Source organism: Triticum dicoccoides, chromosome 2B (genome assembly GCF_002162155.2).
Source record: "Triticum dicoccoides isolate Atlit2015 ecotype Zavitan chromosome 2B, WEW_v2.0, whole genome shotgun sequence".
In the NCBI taxonomy this organism is placed as follows: domain Eukaryota; kingdom Viridiplantae; phylum Streptophyta; class Magnoliopsida; order Poales; family Poaceae; genus Triticum; species Triticum dicoccoides.
In genome coordinates this window covers 185932777-185955883 of record NC_041383.1, presented here as the reverse complement: position 1 = coordinate 185955883, position 23107 = coordinate 185932777, and the positions used below count along the sequence as shown (strand labels likewise).

General features: G+C 46.3%; 1 protein-coding gene across 2 annotated transcripts; it reads left to right on the top strand.

Annotated features, from left to right (window-relative positions):
* The first annotated feature begins 2451 nt into the window (after positions 1-2451).
* LOC119362963 lies at positions 2452-4279 on the top strand. 2 transcript variants are annotated; one of them, XM_037628245.1, is made up of 4 exons: positions 2452-2820; positions 2932-3316; positions 3581-3747; positions 3864-4279. In XM_037628245.1, exons 1-3 carry the CDS (start codon positions 2770-2772, stop codon positions 3736-3738), a joined length of 594 nt encoding a protein of 197 aa, XP_037484142.1. In that variant the 5' UTR covers positions 2452-2769; the 3' UTR covers positions 3739-3747; positions 3864-4279. The 2 variants fall into 2 exon arrangements, with proteins under 2 accessions (XP_037484142.1, XP_037484143.1); XM_037628246.1 differs by having other exon boundaries at positions 2472-2820; positions 3635-3747.
* The last annotated feature ends 18828 nt before the right edge of the window (positions 4280-23107 follow it).

Below are 23107 nucleotides of genomic sequence, written 5' to 3'. Positions count from 1 at the left end.
CTTTCGACGTGCCGAAGACGGTTATCCGCTCCTGAGTGATTGCAAATAAAGCGCTTGAGGGGGGTTCGGTGATTCATTTCGGTATCACACCATCATCATGTATTAATGCTGGAATCTCACAGGGGGTGAATAAGTTAATTCTGCCCAATCTTGACAATTTCTTCGTGTATTTATGTTTGGACATCATGACTTCTTCCCCAGATCCATTGTATACTACTAATACTACCCCCTGGTGCCCATGTTGAAAAGTAAATGACGTTTCTGGCATTATTGATATGTTGCCAAACACAAAGTTCTACTCCCTCCGTCCCAAAATGTAAGACGTTCCAATATTTCCTTTCGCGAGATGGTACTTTGTTTGTGAACGCGAGGAAGCATATAGTGAATTGCAGAAAACCACCACATTGACGCATAGGTTTGTAGAAAACACTCTTTTACGAATTTGGGCCAGAAACCACTAATTTTCGGTCTAATCTTTTGCAAAAAACACTGATCGGACTATTTGGACATTTTAACTGTGCTACATGTGGAGCCCGCATTTGATGATGTGGCAAACTGGTGTTTTTCAAAAGAACCCTTCGTCAAAACAAAATGAAATCTCCCTTCCCTTCCCGATCCAATCGGGATTCAGGCCCCCGCCGCCGTTCCCACAAGCCACCACCGCCCCGGCCTAGGCCAAGATGCTCGCCGCCTCGTTGCTGCGCTGCGTCGGCTCTATCCTCGCGCCGCCATGGCCACAACCTAGTCCAGGTCAACCCCGAAAAAAAAAGCCTAGTCCAGGTCGAGGCCGGCGGCCATGGCTGAGCCGCACGGGTCGGCCGGCGCCCTGCTCCTGGAAGCATGGGGCGGGGGCTAGCGGCGGCTTTGGCCTCCGAATCCACTCAGAACGCTCGTGGCCTCCTCCTTCAGGCACGGCGGCAGTGCAACGACCGGCGCACGGATCGCCTACGACCTCCCTGAAGCGACAGCGGCATCGGAGCAAGTAGCAGCGACGGGGAGAAGCACAAGCCCAAGCAGCGGCGCCGCCGCGCACAGCACGAGCGCGAGCAGCGGCGGCGGCGGGCAGCACCGGAGCCAAGAAGAGCAAGCAGCGGCACACATCACCGAAGCAAGCAACGGCGCGCCGAACGGGCGCAAGCAGCAGCGGCGGCGCACAGCACGGGCGCAGCCAGGCAGCAACCCTCGTCGATGAGCTCTGTCGCCGCGGGGCACCGGCGTGGGCGACATCGCACGAGCGCGAGATGGCCAGCGGCAGAGTTCGGCTGAGCTGGTGTGGGAAGGGCCTAATTGCATTTTTTGTTCAAATTGAAGGGTGCCTCTGTAAAAATACCAGGGACCCCACATGTCATAATCGCGGTTAAAATGTCCAAATAGGCTGATCAGTGTTTTTTGCAAAAGATTAGACCGAAAATCAGTGTTTTCTGGCTCAAATTCGTAAAAGAGTCTTTTCTGCAAATCTGTGCGCTAATATGGTGGTTTTCTGCAATTCACTCAATATTACGAGGGAGTTTGTATTGCTATATGAAAAGCTGATGATATTTTGGTGGTAGTACACTGTTTCACATGGGTGATCGAAATGGTTTTTTCTTGGAGGTGGTTGAGTCTTACTACTACGTATTTGTTTTGCATTATACTACTAGCTGCATCGATTAAAAGAGTATTATTTCACGCGCTGTCCATGTCACCTCGCACCCCCTGGTCGAGCTGCCCACAAGGCCACCACGCGGGTGAAGTCAGTGCTCGTCACAGCCTCGTCAGCGCCGCCGCGGCGACCCAGATCTTTTCAGCGCGCCGGCGAAAATATCTCGGGTCCCTAGTCTTATCCATCTTCCTCGCCGATCTTCTCTCTGACCGGACGCAGCTCCGTTCTGTTGAGGATAGCGACCACCGAACTCATCGGCGACCGCGACAGCTGATGAATCATGGGTAGATAGAATTGGATAGCACTCGATCTTGTGGTAAAAATAATCACCGAAACAAAACCAAAACAGGCGATCGATCGTAGGCACAACGTGCGGTTGCTTTCCAAAGGCACTCGAACATCCGGTCGTGGCGAAGCAAAACCTAATTAGTACGTAGCTGAGAAAGGATCAAAAAGATGGCATGGAATAGCACAAGTTGCTACTACAAGGACAAGGGTGCGACGTCACGACAGATACCAGCCCATGCCCATTCGGAACCCAAACCTTACTACCATCGACCAGAAAATATCATCTTTGGCTTGTTTGTGCTGAGGAAAAATATCCAAAGTCTTTCTTCTTTGTACCAAACGCGAGATGGTGGTGTCTGAAAATATCTTGGCCGCGGTCAGTGACGGAGGCAGGAATGCATATAATTAGACGTTGGGGAGGGCCGGCTGCAGGTAACAGTAAAAAGTTATCACTGTTCATATGCATATTACCAAGAAAATTAGGATGTTGGGGAGGGCCCGGGCCCTGGCTGACCCCCCTATGCCTCCGCCACTGGCCGCGGTATCGTCGTCGAACCATCCGGATCGGAATAAACAAGGCGGGCACGAGGTAGGCGGTGCGTGCAGCGCGGCGAGACCCTCCCCACCTGCCGCACGCGCTCGCCGCGTGACACTGTGGCGGATATTTACCGCCCCCCCTGAGGCCACGTGGAAAAGCGGCGCCACGAAGGAAATAAAAGAGAAACCTCCATCGGCCGGCCGTGGCGAGAGCTAGCATTCGAGATCTTTTCTCTTTTTTCATCCCTCTCTCTCTCTCTCTCTCTCTGGTTGGTAGTGCGGTGCTGCGAAAGGAGACGACGATGGAGGAGGAGGAGGGGCGGGCCGGCCTGCGGGAGATCGCGCGCTTTCCGGTAAGCGTTCTCTTCGTCATCGTCTTCCCCGTGTAGTTACCTGCGGATTTGTTCGGCTCTTGCGCAGCTCTGAATCATGAGATTCATGGAGTTGTTTCTTTGCTGTGGCAGGACGTGATGGTGGTGTGCTCTTCTGCCGGATGGACGGACCAGAAGCACATGCTCTACCTAGGCTTGCTGCAGGAGTCGTTCGTGAACCGGTTGCACGACGGCGAAATCAGCTTCAGGGGGCTCTTCGATCTCTCCCCAGGAGCTTCTGGGCCCAAGCAACCGTCCAAGGTTGACAGAGCAAAGGTTGAGCGGACCAGACCACCTTGCTGCGGGAATCAGGGAGATGGAGAGGCGCTTTGTGTGGAAGAAGAAGAAGATGATGATGATGATGCGTCGTCCACTGAGACGGTGCGACAGTCCTACTCCCAAGCAAGCGCGACGAGCTCTGGGCGATCTTCCCCATGCCATTCTGGCAAGCGCGGACGCTCCCCTTCTAGCACTGCAGGTACGTTGTTTGTCAAAGATATACTATATCTCGTATCTGTGCATATGGCGCTAGTTCAACTTATGTTTGTCTTGAATAAATAGATTTCGTAGCACCGACTACTTTACTCAGCTAGTATGTGTTTTACCAAGAATAAATGACCAACAGTCCAAAGAAAAAATAATAAATGATCAATCAGCCTGCCAGTCCTCATTGATGTACATTTTTGTGGGGTATTAGTACAAGATTATGAATAGAGATCCTCAAATTAGTCTGTTTTCGTAGAGTTTGGTGACACGGCAAGATTCTTACAAGGGAACTGCTTGTGCATTTCTTCAGAGGGGTCGGATCAGAACTTCATCGACGAGGATACGATTACGAGAGAAACCGGAGAATCAAGAGAAGGACGACGGCGCAGCATCAAGCGACTCAAAGTCTGCTGACATGATCAAGTACATGAGATATCTGCCTTCACCTTTCAATCGTGTTATTATATTGACGTTCGATAAATCAATGTTCATATTTTTACGACTTCGCTCTAACGTCTGCACGTCCCATGGTTTTGCAGGCAGTTCATCATCCATGAATGCACAAGAGAAGAAGGGCACCGAGGATCGTGATGGCTGCCTCACTGGAGGTGGGTTTTGGATTGCTTGATGTAATGTGAACCTGGTCGTCTTTGTGCAAGGAGCAAAAGGAACATTCACGCACCGTTTAGGTTGTTCTTTGCGCCCGACTGATGTTGCCTACTCACCCGGTGAAATCGCCTAGAGAGTTCTAGAATAGAGATCAAGTCTCGAGTAACACCTATTATGAAGTCCAAGCTTGTTAACTTGAGTAGATTTGTACAGGGCAAGTTTGAACACGGATAGTTTTGCAGACAATAGCTTTTTCGTCTCTGGATTCTGAATTTTGTTGAGACTGTGTTAGAACACATGCGAAAGGTAATAGACACGAGAGGTGCGACTATTTTCTATATTTTCAGATCTTTGGAGAATACTCCCTCCGTTCCAAAATACTTCTCGAGTACATGCTTACAATTGTAAACCCAATCCTTGAATATATATACTCCTGGCTTCCAGGGGAACTGCAGGCAGCACACCGGTAGCTCGTGTTAACTGCTTAAATCACTGCACTTTGTAACATCATCATTCGTACATTCAAAGGAGCTGCAGAGGAACACATATGAAGCAGCGCAGAATAAATCCTGAAGAAGATGCAAGTTACATATGGTCCAAGAGTAAAACGGTATGTGCTCCTACTCAAAAGAATGTTCTCCAAAATCGATGCAGAGGACACAACACCACTGCACGTATATATTATCTCTATTTTCTTCCTATAAAAATGCCAGTTGATGATGGCAGTGTGTCTGCCTTCATGTCATTTGCACCGTCCAATCTGAAATCTAAGGCTGAGAATGAGACCGGCTGTCCCGAGCCACTGAACTTGCACCTGTTGCGAAAACACCCTGCGCGTCGGACAGAATTTTTTTTCTCGAAAAGGGGGACTCCCCGGCCTCTGCATCAGAACGATGCATACGGACACTTAAATAAATAAAATAGGTTCAACAATGTCATAGAGTCTTGAAACAAAATAAAAGCGAGCTCATATAGAGCCTCGACGCCAAAACAAGAAAAGGCCATAAACCCACAACCGGCTGGCAAAATAAAGATAGGAAAACTAATTGCCTATCATATTACATGACCGTCATCCAAACCGGTTGAAGATATCCCGTGCTACCATCTCCCACCGGACAGATCCAGTAACCAAATGCTCTCTGGCCTCCGTTGGAGTGAGTAAGGACCACATACGGATCAGCGCCGTAGCATGGAATACAACCTGCAAAAAATGAATAGTAGTTATTCTGTTAAAAGCCAAATCATTTCTCCAGTTCCAAATTGCCCCGTAACAACGCACAAACTCCTACACGAATATGTCTAGCTGTATTGGACTCTATCCCATCAAGCCACGTTTCAAATAACGACCCGATCGAACTCGGCGGAGTAATGTTAAAGGCAATTTGCATGGTGCGCCACAGAATTCTCGCCAACGGACACTCAAAGAAGAGATGCTTAATGGTCTTGTCCTGATCACAGAAACTACACCTAGTAGATCCTGTCCAATTGCGCTTAACCAAGTTGTCCTTTGTTAAAATAACCTGTTTATGAACAAATCACATAAACACTTTAATTTTCAAAGGAACTTTTACTTTCCAAACATATTTGGAACTAGGAATGACAGTCGAGTTAATAACATCGATGTACATCGACTTAACAGTAATTGTCCAGAGCTAGTAAGTTTCCAACACAACTGATCGGACTGATGAGCTAGCTGGACTTCCATCAGTCTACGCACCAGATGAAGCCAAGCTTCCCATCTATCACCAACAAGCACCCTCCGAAACTGAATATTAAGGGAAATGGACTGCATAATCGTTGCAACTAGCGCATCACGTCGCTGAACAATACGATACAGGGTTGGGTACTGTAGTGCCAATGGTGTATCACCCAGCCAAGTATCCTCTCAGAACCGTGTATCATTGCCATCACCGACAATAAACTTTGTTCTATTAAAGAAGGCTGCCTTAACTCTCATAAGCCCCTTCCAAAATGGCAAATTAGTTGATCTCACTGTCACCTGTGACAAAGTTTTGGAATGCAGATACTTGTTGCGGAGAATCTGCGCCCAAGTTGCGTCACTCTGAACTGAAAGCTTATACAGCCACTTACTAAGCAGGCATCTGTCCTTGACCTCAAGATTCTCGATACCCAACCCCCCTTGGTCCTTTGGTCGACAAATAACATCCCACTTGGCGAAACTTACTAGGAGGTTTTGGAGAAGGCATCTGAAACACAAACCAATACTCTGGAGGTTTCTCCTTCTCTACCGAAACCTCCAGAGTATTGGTTTGTTTCGGGTTCTCAAAGCGTCGGACAGAATTTTGGAGAAGGCATCTGAAACACAAACCAATACTCTGGAGGTTTCTCCTTCTCTCCCGAAACAAACAAATCTTTGAGAACCCCTCCTAGATTCCTCGCCATCGCCCCTCCACTCTCTTCCACGGTGACCGCCGGAGTTTAGTTGGGTGAGCGCCCCACCTCTTGTACAATCGTTGTTGTAGTTAGGCCAACTCCAATGCACGACCGCATTTGATCCGTCTCTATCCATTTGGATCGGAACAGACTACAAAAACGTGGCCCAATGCACCGACGCAAACGGATGGGCGTCCATTTTCTGTCCTTCCGAGATCCATTTTCAGCCCAAAATTGGACCGCGTTTGCGTTGAAACGGACAGGGCGTGGACGTGCGCGACACCCGTCCTTGTCCTCCCCTAGCCCATCCGTCGGGTCACAACGTCCCCATTTCCCCTTCTCTTCCCAAAACCCTCATGCCCTCCGGCTCCCGCCATGGCCACCGCACCAAAGCAAGCCGCCGCCGCCATCCCGTCCGCCCCTTGACCCTGAAAAAGAAGAAGCCCAAGAAGGTGCACACGGCGAAGCAGCTCACCCGAGAAATGACGAAGAGGGCTGGCTGTAGGACCAATGCTGCGGAGAGGAAAGCCGCTGCCCAGGCCGTCGTCGACGACGCCAGGGCCGCCGGTGAGGATAACGAGACCCTGGTCACCAAGGCCAAGCAGGCGACGATGCAGCACGCCCTCCTCATGCTAGTGTTTAGCCGACCCCTACCGACCATTATTACCGCCACCGCCATGGCCTTCGAGGCCCAACAAGGGAACAAGCCATTCACCCTCACCCATTGTTGGACGCTCATCAAAGATTGCCTAAAGAGCAATATGCCGCCCTAAAGAAGAATGATGGGCCGGCGGCCGTCGTTGAGCATGGAGAAGGAGAGAAGCGGCCGCGTGGCAAAACCAGCTCCAAGGTGGACGAGAAGTGTGATGCGGCATCGTTCGCCTTGCAAAAAAGTTTGCAAGGCATGATGACCCACAAGGAAGCAAGGGCCGTGAGGAAGCGCCAAGAAAAGAGGAGCAAATGAAGGCCTACATTGAGCTCCAAGCTAGGAAGCTCGAGATGGAGGATGCCATCAAAAAGAGGAAACTCAAGATTAAGGAGGCCGTCCAAATGAAGAAGCTCGAGATTGAGGCGACTGATGCGAACACCAAAGCAAAAGAGGTGGCGCTAGCTTTCATTGCGAAGGAGGTGTAGATCATGATGGTGAACTTGAGCAAGATGTCCCCGAAAAGAAGAAGTTAGTTCGAGAACAAGCAAAAGGCGATGATGCTCGAGCTAGATGATTGAATTACGACCAAGTGCGACATCATTTTGCATGCCAGCATGAACTAGGGTCCGCAAGGCATGAACTATGGCTGTTTTTGTGTGCTGGCAAGTGTGTCAACCGCTGGTTAGTGTGCCGGCGTGAACTGTGAAGTGACCATTTTGTAGGCTGGCATGTGTGCCGGCCGCTGACGCTCTGGCCGGCATGAACTATGGTCGTTGCCATGGCTTTAGCTATGGGCTATCTCAGTTTATTTTCTTACAAGCCCAGACGAAATGCGTTCGTCGGTTGGGCGCAGCGGTCAGATTTGCTCCGCCGTGGACGGACAATAGTCCTTTGCCCAATTCAAACGCACAAAATCCAGACACATCGATCTCTCTTTCCAGATCTTGTTGTGCACGCCGTTCGAGAGGGAGAGATGGCGGATCCCAGTGGGAAAGATGGTCGTGTCGTCCAGGCCTGCGCTGCCGGACAGTCCACCCGGCAGAAGGTCCAGACCTTCGTTGCCAAGGACGTTGGGATGCGGGTGCTTCAGGGCGCTCTCCGCTGGCACGGCATGCCCAATGCCGGAGATGATGTGTATGCTAGCATTCACCTTCCGTCGTCCGCGCCCCATGCGTGCTCACGGACTGCAGGGACGTCCGATGCGGACGATGCCTGACTATCTGCGAGCTGAGAATTGTTGTACTCCCTCTATTTTTTTAGTCTGCATATAAGATTTGGTCGAAGTCAAACTTTGTAAAGTGTGACCAACTTTATAAAAAATATATTAACATCTACAATACTAAAGCTATATGGCATGAGACTTTATTTCATGATGCATCTAAAAATATTAATTTCATATTGTGGATCTTGATATTTTTCCTATAAAATTAATCAAAGTTAACAAAGTTTGACTTTGATTAAATCGTATATGCAGACTAAAAAACGGAGGAAGTACATGTTATCTTGACGAGGCCGCCCACCTCAATTCTTGGCTTCCAGGAAAACACCCTGTCGGTGGCAGCGCAATTACACTGACACATCATCCTCTGGTGCAACCTCGTATGAGTAGTAGTGATTGTCCGATGTCCTTTTAGGTGACCAGATAGATTGAGCAAATTCATTTTTCTTGTGTATATTTAGCAAAACATTCAGTTAAACACTTCTACTTCATTCTTGTTTGTCCTGGGATCATTTCTAAGTGTGAGCTCAAGCTATAGCATGTACGTTATTTGGATATTTTAATTGCTTCCATTTATTCACATTCAAGTATGTCGTGCCTAATATACTGGCACGAAATGAGGAATGTCGACTTGGAGGATGAACGGTGGCCGAACAACTTGTTTACTTTCTACAATCTTTCCAAGGTAAGAAGAAGTTCGGTTGTGCTAGTGATTTGGGAGATCTGGTGTGAGCGTAATCGTTGCATCCTTCACAATTCGGAGTTACCAGCCGTGACGCTCGCTTGCACACCCGAGCATTGCAATAGACGAAGTCAATGTTGGAATAATACTGACATATGGCACATCATTTTGCATAATAGTCTAGCTTAGTGAGCCCTGATCATTTTGTTTGTACTTGTGTATACTCTTTTATGCATGCAAGTTCTGTATCAAGTGTTTTTATTTTGTGTTTTCTTTTTTCATGCGAGTTATGGCCAGTTGCTGATTGTGATGTGTTGGTGTGACTATAATACACTTAGCAAACTATTAAAGTAATATTTAGTTATGGTTGATCACGCTTGCAGTATGATTCTATTTTAGTAACCTTTAAGATATTATTATGTGACATGTGACGTGATTCTTTTTTCTTTAAATCTTGCAAAGTGGTTTGGAATGTTACAACAACAATTCACTTTTCACGTGCGCATGTTGCATCATATAATGCTCAAATACACGGAGAGATGACATATGCTTGTCATGGGGTGGCGGCCGATCAGAATATGTAGCAACAGGTTGAGCCCATTGGCTAGGGCTGAAGGATGAAGTCGGTTGTGGACGAAAATTCTATTTGCCGCATGCTCCCTGTCCCCTTGATATAGGATAGAGCGAGCAATGAGAAAGGTGAGCAGGGAGAACAAGGAGTACTCATCTGCGAGGCGAAGATGGAGAAAAAAATGTTTGGCTTCGATGACGGGGTTTATTGATTGAAAATTATATGTTTGATTGTGCTCGATTTGTACCTATAAAAAATATATCATTACTTCAATCAATGTCTCTATACATATTTCATTGTCCGTAGCAAACATACAGGTTCTGGCTCTTGTCCGTAGTAACTTACGAGCTGACTATGTCTTGGTATATTTTCTTTTTATTTTCCATAGCAACACATGGGTTTCTAACTATAACTCAAATCCATCTAATCTTGTATGAACACGTAGCGTAGTACGGGCATCTTACTAGTCATCGTGCTAAACCACTGTAATCAACTCAACATATCGGAGAAATATCTTGCCACAACAATTTCCATAGACCCTTGAACTAAGGAGAATGTGCTAGAGTTTAATTACAAATAAACACATGTTGAGAAGAAAAAGGATGAAAATTGAATACTACTTTCATTTCGTTCTTGTTATTGCGTGTCACTGCGTCATTGATTGGCTAACACAACACAACACCAATTATATATTTACCTTAGAGAATGCTACTAGATAGCACCATCTGAAGGGTGAGCCAGGGTTTAGGGCCAACAACAAGATTTTGAAAACCACTCCCCTTGAGTGAAACATTTTGATCTGTAAGGCTATACAAGAAACTCATGTATCGACAAAAGCTTTGTGGCACAACACAAGCACTGTCTCATACAAACTTCTTTGACTAAATCCAAATGGACGACTTGGCTATTAGAGAAGACCAGCAAGCTCAAAGAATATGCATTTAACGAGTTTAGTAAGTTATAGGATGTGCATTTTGTAGAGAATATTCTGAAAACAAAAATATGCTTAGTTTACCGCAGAGGCAGCATTTTTGTTTTGCACAGTCAACATGACAACATCGAGAAAGCCTTTGCAGCTTCAGCCTCAGCTTCTGCAGCCCTTGCTGCTTCTTCAGCCTCCGCATTGGCAACTTCTGCCTCAGCAACTGCCTTGGCAGCAAATGCTGCCGCGTCTTCCTTATTCATGTGTGTCATCATATCCTGTTCAACATCCACTTGAGTCTTAGTTATGTTGAGTATATTAGCAATTTTTTGATTAATTTAATCCAGAAACATGGCATGAGCAGTATTAATCACATTTTGATTTCTAACCAGAAGAGCACGTACTACGCATATAGCAGAAACATCTACACATATAGCTAGTACTGCTAACACAGAAATAAACAAGAGCGTGGTAAAAGTGTTATACCCTCCAGTAGGCTAGGCCGAAGCCGTAACAACGGTGTTGGTGTTGGAGGCTGAGGGAGTCCTGGATAAAGGGGTCCTCGGACAGCCGGACTATATACTTTGGCCGGACTATTGGACTATGAAGATACAAGATAGAAGACTTCGTCCCGTGTCCGGGTGGGACTCTCCTTGGCGTGGAAGGCAAGCTTGGCGAATCGGATATGTAGATTCCTTTCTCTGTAACCGACTTTGTACAACCCTAGCTCCCCCGGTGTCTATATAAACCAGAGGGTTTAGACTTCTAGGGTTTAGCCACAACAATCATAACCTTATAGGCTAGACTTCTAGGGTTTAGCCATTATGATCTCGTGGTAGATCAACTCTTGTAATACTCATATTCATCAAGATCAATCAAGCAGGAAGTAGGGTATTACCTCCATAGAGAGGGCCCGAACCTGGGTAAACATTGTGTCCCTGGCCTCCTGTTACCATTAGTCTTAGACGCACAGTTCGGGACCCCCTACCCAAGATCCGCCGGTTTTGACACCGACATTTGTGCTTTCATTGAGAGTTTTGCTGTGTCCGGGGGGGATTTTCCTCCCCGGACAGATCTTCGTATTCGGCGGCTTCGCACTGCGGGCCAACTCGCTTGGCCATCTAGAGCAGATCGATAGCTACGCCCCTGGCCATCAGGTCAGATTTGGAAGCCTAAATTTTGTGGCTGATATCTGCAAAGACTTGATCTTCGACGGATTCGAGCCCATGACGGCTGTCCCCGGCCACCACGATGAACATGACCTAGATCTGTCATCTGGCCACGCATAGGAGATAGCGCTTGTAACCGCCCTGGCCCTAGAGCCGGAGCAAACTGCGTCGTCCGAAGATGGGAAGCTTAACCCCACCCCGGAGGCCACAGACTCAGCGGCACTCGAGCCGCACACTGACCCAACGTTAGGCTGGGTTTGTGTCACCGGAACCTCCGACTCCTCTCCTGCCAGGGATTCCGGACCGCATGCATCCGCGTCCATCGAACCCGATTGGGCGCCGGTCTTGGAGTTCAGCTCCGCGGACATCTTCCAGCACTCGCCTTTTGGCGACGTGTTAAGCCCATTAAGATCCCTCTCCTTGTCGGGGGACTCTCGGCCGAACTATGTCCGGCTCGAGTGGGAAGCGGGCGACGAAGAACTTCGTTCCCCACCCACCACCCACTTCATTGCCACTGTCAAGGACTTAACCGACACACTCGCTTACGGCTTCGAAGACATCGACGGTATGGACGACGATGCCGGAGAGGAGCAGGCACAAAAACCACCACCTTTAGGGCAGTGGACGGCTACATCGTCATACGATATATACATGGTGGACACACCAAAGGAGAATGAGGCCGACGGCGATAACAGCATGCCTGTTGATGAACCTCCTAAGCGTCGGCGTCCCAAGCGCCGACCTTGATCCGGCAGAAGGAAAAACAGCAACATTTTCACAGACGATGACGGTAATCTGAACCAAGCCGAGGACCCCACAGACCCAGCGTGGAGCAGGGTGTGCGAGAGGACGGAGAACACCGTCCAGAGATGTTATCCGATCACGAAGATAGCAGTTACCAACCTCTCTCTGAAGAAGAGATCAGCCTGGGCGACGACGAGTTCGTGATCCCAGAAGAACCATCAGAACAAGAACGCCTCCACCAAAGGCTTATCGCCACGGCAAGGAGCCTGAAGAAGCAGAAGCAACGGAAGCCGCACAGGATACGCTCAATGAAAGATGGAACGAAGTGCTAGACGCTGAGGAAAAATACGGCGGTAACCGCCAAACAAAGAGCCATCTAAACGTAAGCTGCTGCCCGAATTCGACGACGAGGCTATTGCGCCTATACCGCCGAAAAACAATACGGCCGACGAGCCGGACCGACCACCTCACGGTCGAGACAGAGCGGCTAGCAATGCCGTACACAAGCCCGCACCCCCTCCCCGTAAAGGAAGGAAGGTTGCGGCCCAGGAGCAGAAACACGATCTACGTGAAGACCTGGACAAAAAAGCTGGCAAAACCAGGTCCATCTATGGATCCAGGGAACGTGCTCCTACACGGGATCGTGATTATCAAACGAAATATGCCGGCCATTTACCAGCTCGGAACCAATACCGAGCATTACAACCGTCGGACCAAATCCACGACATAGCCAGATACAGGGGTGCCGTGCACCCCCTGTGCTTCACCGATGAGGTGCTAGAACACGATTTTCTAGAAGGGTTCAAACCCGTAAACATTGAGGCATATGATGGAACGACGGACCCCGCGGTTTGGATAGAAGATTTTATTCTTCACATCCACATGGCTCGCGGAGATGATCTCCACGCCATTAAATATTTACCCCTCAAGCTAAAAGGACCAGCTCGGCACTGGCTAAAAAGCCTCCCTGGAAATTCCATCGGAAGTTGGGAGGAACTTGAGGATGCTTTTCGGGCCAATTTCCAAGGGACCTATGTCCGGCCCCCGGATGCAAATGATCTAAGTCACATAATCCAACAACCCGGAGAATCAGCCTGCAAGCTTTGGAACAGGTTTCTCACTAAGAAGAACCAAATTGTTGACTGTTCGGACGCGGAAGCCTTAACGGCCTTCAAATACAGTGTCCGGGACGAATGGCTAGCCAGACACCTCGGCCAGGAAAAGCCAAGGACAATGGCCGCCCTAACTACACTCATGACCCGCTTTTGCGCGGGCGAAGACAGGTGGTTAGCCCGTAGCAGCACCAGTGATCCCGGCACATCTGAGGTTAGGGATGGAAATGGAAAACCATGACGCAACAAAAACAAACGTCCGAACAATGAAGAAAGCCCAGACAATACAGTGGTAAACGCCAGATTCAGGGGCTCCAGACCCGGTCAACGTAAGAAGCCATTTAAAGGAAGGAAGGACGGTCCATCCAACCTGGACAAAATCCTAGACATGCCCTGCCAGATCCACGGCGCTCCCGATAAACCTGCTAATCATACCAACAGAGAATGTTGGGTCTTCAAGCAGGCCGGCAAACTCAATGCCGAACACAAAGGGAAGGGACCTCAATGCGAAGACGAGGATGAACCTCGCCAGCCGAACACCGGGGGACAAAAGAAATTTCCATCGGAGATCAAAACAGTGAACATGATCTATGTCACTCATATCCCAAAGTGGGAGCGCAAACGCGCACTCCGAGATGTTTATGCCATTGAGCCCGTTGCCCCCAAATTCAACCCATGGTCGACCTGTCCGTTCACCTTTGATCGTAGGGATCATCTGACTAGTATCCATCATGGGGGTTCGGATGTCCTAGTGCTCGACCCCATAATCGACGGATACCACCTCACTTGAGTCCTCATGGACAGCGGCAGTAGTCTCAATCTGATATATCAGGACACTGTCCGCAAGATGGGGATAGACCCGTCACGAATCAAGCCAAGCAGCACCACCTTTAAAGGAGTTATACCGGGCGTGGAAGCCCGTTGCACGGGCTCTCTAACATTTTATGTTGTGTTCGGCTCCCCCGACAACTTTCGAAGCGAAGAACTAATCTTCGACATTGCTCTGCTCCGAAGTGGCTATCATGCACTACTCGGAAGAACGGCCATCGCCCGTTTTAATGCAGCCCCGCATTATGCTTATCTAAAACTTAAAATGCCTGGACCACGTGGCGTCATCACGGTCAGCGGAAATACGGAGCGCTCTCTTTGTACAGAAGAGTACACGGCGGCTCTAGCAGTCGAAGCACAAAACGGCTTATTCAAGTCGAGCAGCTCATCGGTCTTTAAGACCGTGGACACAGCTAAACATGTTCGGCACACACCTCAAGGCGGCGTCTTAGATAAACCTGAGCTCGATTAGCAGCTACGCCCCCATCGACCGCCCCATACGGAGACAACACATGTGCCACGTATACATAAATATACACTCAAAACTCCTTGGGTGGCGATGGGGGCACACTGCACACAAAAACTCCATAGTTCGGCTCGACCCTATTCGGACCCCAGAAGCTATATTTCACGGTTCATTAAAACGAACCAACTTTACTTACGGCCACACCAAATTCTTTCACCTGGTTTTTTCCTTTCTACAGATGGTCATCATACTATACCCTTCAAGGACACTTCACAACAGAGATAAAGGCACAGACGTGCAGCAGGGCCCCGTATCAAGGTTTCTTTTTAGATTAAGACCATGTGTAAAACTTTTTTATCTCTTTTTGTTTTATACTTTCCTGGCATGTCAAATGTCCAAGGAAGATATCGGCATTATCTGTAAATATACGGCTCGCCATACTAAAGTGGATGGTATAGAAGCAGCTTGGTTCGTATTGTGTTTTGAGATTTTATGTTCTCATCACCTGTGCTTTTTCCCACGTCGGATTGCCACACGTGCCTTGATACCATGGGTCTATCACCAGGGGTTGTATTCAGCCCGGTGTATATTGTATAGTCCGAACACCTATAGGGAGTGTTCGGCGTTGCGAGTTTGGCCTTATATGCATCATCTTCGAATCATGTCTTTGGTCAATAGTTGGGTTGCCCGGCTCCTGTGCTTACTACCTTACGTTCCGCTATATCAGCTAGGGTAGTAAGGGAGAACTAGTGCAATTGTGTCCCGGCTGGCCCGGATGAGCACCTCAGTAGAGAAAGCCAAACACTGACTGTCATGATGCGGCGAGAGCTGGTCAACAACTCGATGACTCATCAGAATCTTCGCGATTCCCTCCGTATTAAACGAAGGACCGTTACTCTGGTCAAGTATGTAAACGCACCGTATTCGGATAACCGCGGACATACCAGGGGCTATATAGTAGCCCCACCGTCATACTCCTCTGGCTAAGTGAAAGTGTTAAAGCTCTATAGTCCGATTGCCTAGTTCGCTGCACTAACACCTCCTTAATGGACCAAGACGTTGGGTCAAGTGTTATCAAGTGCTTTTCTAAACACCCCGGCATTATACGCAAGGGGGTTGAAGCCGACGCGTGCAAACTTTCAGATTGTATATATATATAAAAGACAGCCACATAGGAGGCACTAAAAATTTTCAGGAAAAAAGTATAAAAACATAGCCTTAGTATCATGATATTGTTATTACAATTTTGATACACCTCACTCGAACATTATATTCTCTGAGCACTGGCCCTCTATCAAGCGGGCACCCTTGTTGGGGAACGTAGTAATTTCAAAAAAATTCCTACGCACACGCAAGATCATGGTGATGGCATAGCAACGAGAGTGGAGAGTATTGTCCACGTACCCTTGTAGACCGTAAGCGGAAGCATTATGACAACGCGGTTGATGTAGTCGTATGTCTTCACGATCCGACCGATCCAAGTACCGAACGTACGGCACCTCCGAGTTCAGCACACGTTCAGCTCGATGACGATCCCTGGACTCCGATCCAGCAAAGTGTCGGGGATGAGTTCCGTCAGCACGACGGCGTGGTGATGATGATGATGTTCTACCGGAACAGGGCTTCGCCTAAACTCCGCGACGATATGACCGAGGTGGAATATGGTGGAGGGGGACACCGCACACGGCTAAGGAACGATCTTGAATATCAACTTGTGTGTCATGGGGTGCCCCCTGCCCCCGTATATAAAGGAGCAAGGGGAGGAGGGCCGGCCAAGGAGGAGGAGGAGGCGCGCCCAAGGGGGGCAATCCTACTCCAAGTAGGATTCCCCCCTCTTTCCAAGTCCTACTAGGAGAAGGGAAGGAAGGGGAGGAGAAGGGGAAGGAAGGAGAGGGAGGAGAAGAAGGAAAGGGGGGCCGACCCCCTAGTCCAATTCGGTTTGGGCTAGGGGGGCCGCGCGCCCTACCTCCTCTCTTCCACCACTTGGCCCATGAGGCCCAATGCTTCTTCCTCGTATTCCCGTAACTCCCCGGTACCCCCGAAAAATACCCGAATCACTCGGAACCTTTCCGAACTCCGAATATAGTCGTCCAATATATCGATCTTTACGTCTCGACCATTTCGAGACTCCTCGTCATGTCCTCGATCTCATCCGGGACTCCGAACTCCTTAGGTACATCAAAACTCATAAACTCATAATATAACTGTCATCGAAACCTTAAGCATGCGGACCCTACGGGTTCGAGAACTATGTAGACATGACCTAGAACTATTCTCGGTCAATAACCAATAGCGAAACCTGGATGCCCATATTGGCTCCTACATATTCTACGAAGATCTTTATCGGTCAAACCGCATAACAACATACGTTGTTCCCTTTGTCATCGGTATGTTACTTGCCCGAGATTCGATCGTCGGTATCCAATACCTAGTTCAATGTCGTTACCGGCAAGTCTATTTACTCGTTACGTAATGCATCATTTCGTAACTAACTCATTAGCTACATTGCTTGCAAGGCTTATAGTGATGTGCATTACCGAGAGGGCCCAGAGATACCTCTCCGACAATCGGAGTGACAAAACCTAATCTCGAAATACGCCAACCCAACATGTACCTTCGGAGACACCTGTAGAACTCCTTTATAATCACCCAGTTACGTTGTGACGTTTGGTAGCACCCAAAGTGTTCCTCCGGTAAGCGGGAGTTGCATAATCTCATAGTTACAGGAACATGTATAAGTCATCAAGAAAGCAATAGCAATATACTAAACGATCAAGTGCTAGGCTAACTGAATGGGTCAAGTCAATCACATCATTCTCCTAATGATGTGATCCCGTTAATCAAATGACAACTCTTTTGTCCATGGCTAGGAAACATAACCATCTTTGATAAACGAGCTAGTCAAGTAGAGGCATACTAGTGACACTATGTTTGTCTATGTATTCACACATGTATTATGTTTCCGGTTAATACAATTCTAGCATGAATAATAAACATTTATCATGATATAAGGAAATAAATAATAACTTTATTATTGCCTCTAGGGCATATTTCCTTCAGTCTCCCACTTACACTAGAGTCAATAATCTAGTTCACATCGCCATGTGATTTAACATCAATATTCATATCTGTATATGATTAACACCCATAGTTCACATCGTCATGTGACCAACACCCAAAGGGTTTACTAGAGTCAATAATCTAGTTCACATCGCTATGTGATTAATACCCAAAGAGTACTAAGGTGTGATCATGTTTTGCTCGTGAGAGAAGCTTAGTCAACGGGTCTGTCACATTTACAGCCATATGTATTTTGCAAATATTCTATGTCCACAATGCTCTACACGGAGCTACTCTAGCTAATTGCTCCCACTTTCAATATGTATCCAGATTGAGACTTAGAGTCATATGGATTGGTGTAAAAGCTTGCATCGTTGTAACTTTTTACGACGGGCTCTTTTATTACCTCCATAATCGAGAAACATGTCCTTAGTCATCACTAAGGATATTCTTGACCGCTGTCCAGTGATCTACTCTTTAGATCAAAATTGTATTCCTTTGTCAAACTCAGAGCAAGGTATACAATAGGTCTGGTTCACATCATAGCATACTTTATAGAACCTATGACTGAGGCATAAGGAATGACTTTTCATTCTCTTTCTATTTTCTGCCATGGTCGGGTCTTGAGTCTTACTCAACTTGACACCTTTGCATCACAGGCAAGAACTCCTTCTTTGACTGTTCCATTTTGAACTATTTCAAAAATTTATCAAGGTATGTACTCATTGAAAATCTTATCAAGCGTTTTGATCTATCTCAATAGATCTTGATGCTCAATATGTAAGTAGCTTTACTGATGTCTTTCTTTTAAAGAACTCCTTTCAAACACTCTTTTATGCTTTGCAGAATAATTCTACATTAGTTCCGATCAACAATATGTCATTCACATATACTTATCAGAAATGCTGTAGTGCTCCCACTCACTTTCTTGTAAATACAGGCTTCACCGTAAGTCTGTACAAAACTATATGCTTTGATCAACTTATCAAAGCGTATATTCCAACTCTGAGATGCTTGCACCAGTCCATAGATGGATCGCTGGAGCTTGCACATTTTGTTAGTACCTTTAGGATTGACAAAACCTTCTGGTTGCATCATATACAACTCTTCTTTAAGAAAACCATTAAGGAATGCAGTTTTGACATCCATTTGCCAGATTTCATAAAATGTGGCAATTGCTAACATGATTCGGACAGACTGAAGCATCACTACAGTTGAGAAAATCTCATTGTAGTCAACACCTTGAACTTGTCAAAAAACCTTTTTGCGACAAGTCGATCTTTGTAGATAGTAACACTACTATCAACGTCCGTCTTTCTCTTGAAGATCCATTTATTTCTTATGGCTTGCCGATCATCGGGCAACTCCACCAAAGTCCATACTTTGTTCTCATACATGGATCATATCTCAGATTTTATGGCCTCAAGCCATTTCGCGGAATCTGGGCTCATCATCGCTTCCTCATAGTTCATAGGTTCATCATGGTCTAGTAACATGACTTCCAAAACATGATTACCGTACCACTCTGGTGCGGATCTTACTCTGGAAGACCTACGAGGTTTGGTTGCAACTTGATCTGAAGTTTCATGATCATCATCATTAACTTCCTCACTAATTGGTGTAGGAATCACTGGAACTGATTTCTGTGATGAACTACTTTCCAATAAGGGAGAAGGTACAATTACCTCATCAAGTTCTACTTTCCTCCCACTCACTTCTTTCAAGAGAAACTCCTTCTCTAGAAAGGATCCATTCTTAGCAACAAATGTTTTTGCCTTCGGATCTGTGATAGAAGGTGTACCCAATAGTTTCCTTTGGGTATTCTATGAAGACGCACTTCTCCAGTTTAGGTTTGAGCTTATCAGGATGAAACTTTTTCACATAAGCATCGCAACCCCAAACTTTAAGAAATGACAGCTTAGGTTTACTGCTAAACCATAGTTCATACGGTGTCGTCTCACCGGATTTAGATGGTGCCCTTTTAACGTGAATGTAGCTGTCTCTAATGCATAACCCCAAAATGACAATGGTAAATCAATAAGAGATATCATAGATCGCACCATATCCAATAAAGTGCGGTTACGACGTTCGGACACACCATAACGTTGTGGTGTTCCAGGTGGCGTGAGCTGTGAAACTATTCTACATTGTTTTAATTGAAGACCAAACTCGTAACTCAAATATTCGTCTCCGCGATCAGATTGCAGAAACTTTATTTTCTTGTTACGATGATTTTTCCACTTCACTCTGAAATTCTTTGAACCTTTCAACTATTTCAGACTTATGTTTCATCAAGTAGATATACCCATATCTGCTCAAATCATCTTGTGAAGGTCAGAAAATAACGGTACTTACCACGAGCATCAACATTCATTGGATCGCATACATCGGTATGTATTATTTCCAATAAGTCAGTAGCTTGTTCCATTGTTCGGGAGAACGGAGTTTTAGTCATCTTGCCCAAAAGGCACGGTTCGCAAGCATCAAATGATTCATAACCAAGTGATTCCGAAAATCCATCTTTATGGAGTTTCTTCATGCGCTTTACACCGATATGACCCAAACGGCAGTGCCACAAATAAGTTGCACTATCATTATTAACTTTGCATCTTTTGGCATCAATATTATGAATATGTGTATCACTACGATCGAGATCCAACAAACTATTTTCATTGGGTGTATGACCATTAAAGGTTTTATTCATGTAAACAGAACAACAATTATTCTCTAACTTTAAATGAATAACCGTATTGCAATAAACATGATCAAATCATATTCATGCTCAACGCAAACGCTAAATAAAATTTATTTAGGTTTAACACTTATGCCGAAAGTATAGGGAGTGTGCGATGATGATCATATCAATCTTGGAACTATTTCCAACACTCATCGTCACTTCCCCTTCAACTAGTCTCTGTTTATTCTGTAACTCATGTTTCGAGTTACTAATCTTAGCAACCGAACAAGTATCAAATACTCAGGGGATACTATAAACACTAGTATGGCACACATCAATAACCTGTATATCAAATATACCCTTGTTCACTTTGCCATCCTTCTTATCCACCAAATATTCAGGGCATTTCCGCTTCCAGTGACCATTTCCTTTGCAGTGTAAACACTCAGTTTCAGGCTTTGGTCCAGCTTTGGTCTTCTTCATGGGAGTGACAACTTGTTTGCCATTCTACTTGAAGTTTCCCTATCTTTCCCTTTGCCCTTTTATTGAAACTAGTGGTCTTGTCAATCATCAACACTTGATGCTCTTTCTTGAATTCTACATTCGTCGATTTCAACATCACGAAGAGCTCGGGAATCGTTTTCGTCATCCCTTGCATACTATAGTTCATCACGAAGTCCTAGTAACTTAGTGATGGTGACTAGAGAATTCTATCAATCACTATCTTATCTGGAAGATTAACTCCCACTTGACTCAAGCGATTAAAGTACACAGACAATCTGAGCACATTCTCACTAGTTGAGCGATTCTCCTCCATCTTTTAGCTATAGAACTTGTTGGAGACTTCATATCTCTCAACTCGGGTATTTGCTTGAAATATCAACTTCAATTTCTGGAACATCTCATATGGTCCATGACGTTCAAAACGTCCTTGAAGTCCCGATTCTAAGCCGTTAAGCATGGTGCACTAAACTATCAAGTAGTCATCATATTGAGCTTAGCCAAACATTCATAACGTCTGCATCTGCTCCTGCAGTAGGTCTGTCACCTAGCGGTGCATTAAGGACATAATTCTTCTGTGCAGCAATGAGGATAAACCTCAGATCACGGATCCAATCCGCATCATTGCTACTAACATCTTTCAACACAGTTTTCTCTAGGAACATATCAAAATAAACATATGAAAGCAACAACGCAAGATTGATCTACAACATAATTTGCAAAATACTACCAGGACTAAGTTCATGATAAATTTAAGTTCAATTAATCATATTACTTAAGAACTCCCACTTAGACAGACATCTCTCTTGTCATCTAAGTGATCACATGATCCATATCAACTAAACCATGTCCGATCATCACGTGAGATGGAGTAGTTTTCGATGGTGAACATCACTATGTTGATCATATCTTCTATATGATTCATGCTCGACCTTTCGGTCTCCGTGTTCCGAGGCCATATCTGTATATGCTAGGCTCGTCAAGTTTAACCTGAGTATTCCGCGTGTGCAACTGTTTTGCACCCGTTGTATTTGAACGTAGAGCCTATCACACCTGATAATCACGTGGTGTCTCAGCACGAAGAACTTTCGCAACGGTGCATACTCAGGGAGAACACTTCTTGATAATTAGTGAGAGATCATCTTAAAATGCTACCGTCAAACAAAACAGAATAAGATGTATAACAGATAAACATCATATGCAATCAAAATATGTGACATGATATGGCCATGATCATCTTGCGCCTTTGATCTCCATCTCCAAAGTACTGTCATGATCTCTATCGTCACCGGCATGACACCATGATCTTCATCATCTTGATCTATATCAATGTGTCGTCACATGGTCGTCTCGCCAACTATTGCTCTTGCAACTATTGCTATCGCATAGCGATAAAGTAAAGCAATTATTTGGCACTTGCATCTTATGCAACAAATAGACAACCATAGGGCTTCTGCCAGTTGCCGATAACTTTAACAAAACATGATCATCTCATACAACAACTTATATCTCATCACGTCTTGACCATATCACATCACAACATGCCCTGCAAAAACAAGTTAGACGTCTTCTACTTTGGTGTTGCAAGTTTTACGTGGCTGCTACGGGCTTAGCAAGAACCATTCTTACCTACGCATCAAAACCACAATGATAGTTCGTCAAGTTAGTGCTGTTTTAACCTTCGCAAGGACCGGGCGTAGCCACACTCGGTTCAACTAAAGTTGGAGAAACAGACACCCGCTAGTCACCTGTGTGCAAAGCACGGCGGTAAAACCAGTCTCGCGTAAGCGTACGCGTAATGTCGGTCCGGGCCACTTCATCCAACAATACCGCTGAACCAAAGTATGACATGCTGGTAAGCAGTATGACTTGTATCGCCCACAACTCACTTATGTTCTACTCGTGCATATAACATCTACGCATAAAACCTGGCTTGGATGCCACTGTTGGGGAACGTAGTAATTTCAAAAAAATTCCTACGCACACGCAAGATCATGGTGATGGCATAGCAACGAGAGTGGAGAGTATTGTCCACGTACCCTTGTAGACCGTAAGCGGAAGCATTATGACAACGCGGTTGATGTAGTCGTATGTCTTCACGATCCGACCGATCCAAGTACCGAACGTACGGCACCTCCGAGTTCAGCACACGTTCAGCTCGATGACGATCCCCGGACTCC

What these genes read in the sequence shown, in the direction of transcription:
- LOC119362963 (XM_037628245.1), top strand. Translation starts at nt 2,770, where the DNA reads ATGGAGGAGGAGGAGGGGCGGGCCGGCCTGCGGGAGATCGCGCGCTTT. An exon ending in GGGAGATCGCGCGCTTTCCG is followed by an intron (nt 2,821 to 2,931) that starts GTAAGCGTTCTC and finishes TTGCTGTGGCAG; the next exon opens with GACGTGATGGTGGTGTGCTC. An exon ending in CTCCCCTTCTAGCACTGCAG is followed by an intron (nt 3,317 to 3,580) that starts GTACGTTGTTTG and finishes CTGTTTTCGTAG; the next exon opens with AGTTTGGTGACACGGCAAGA.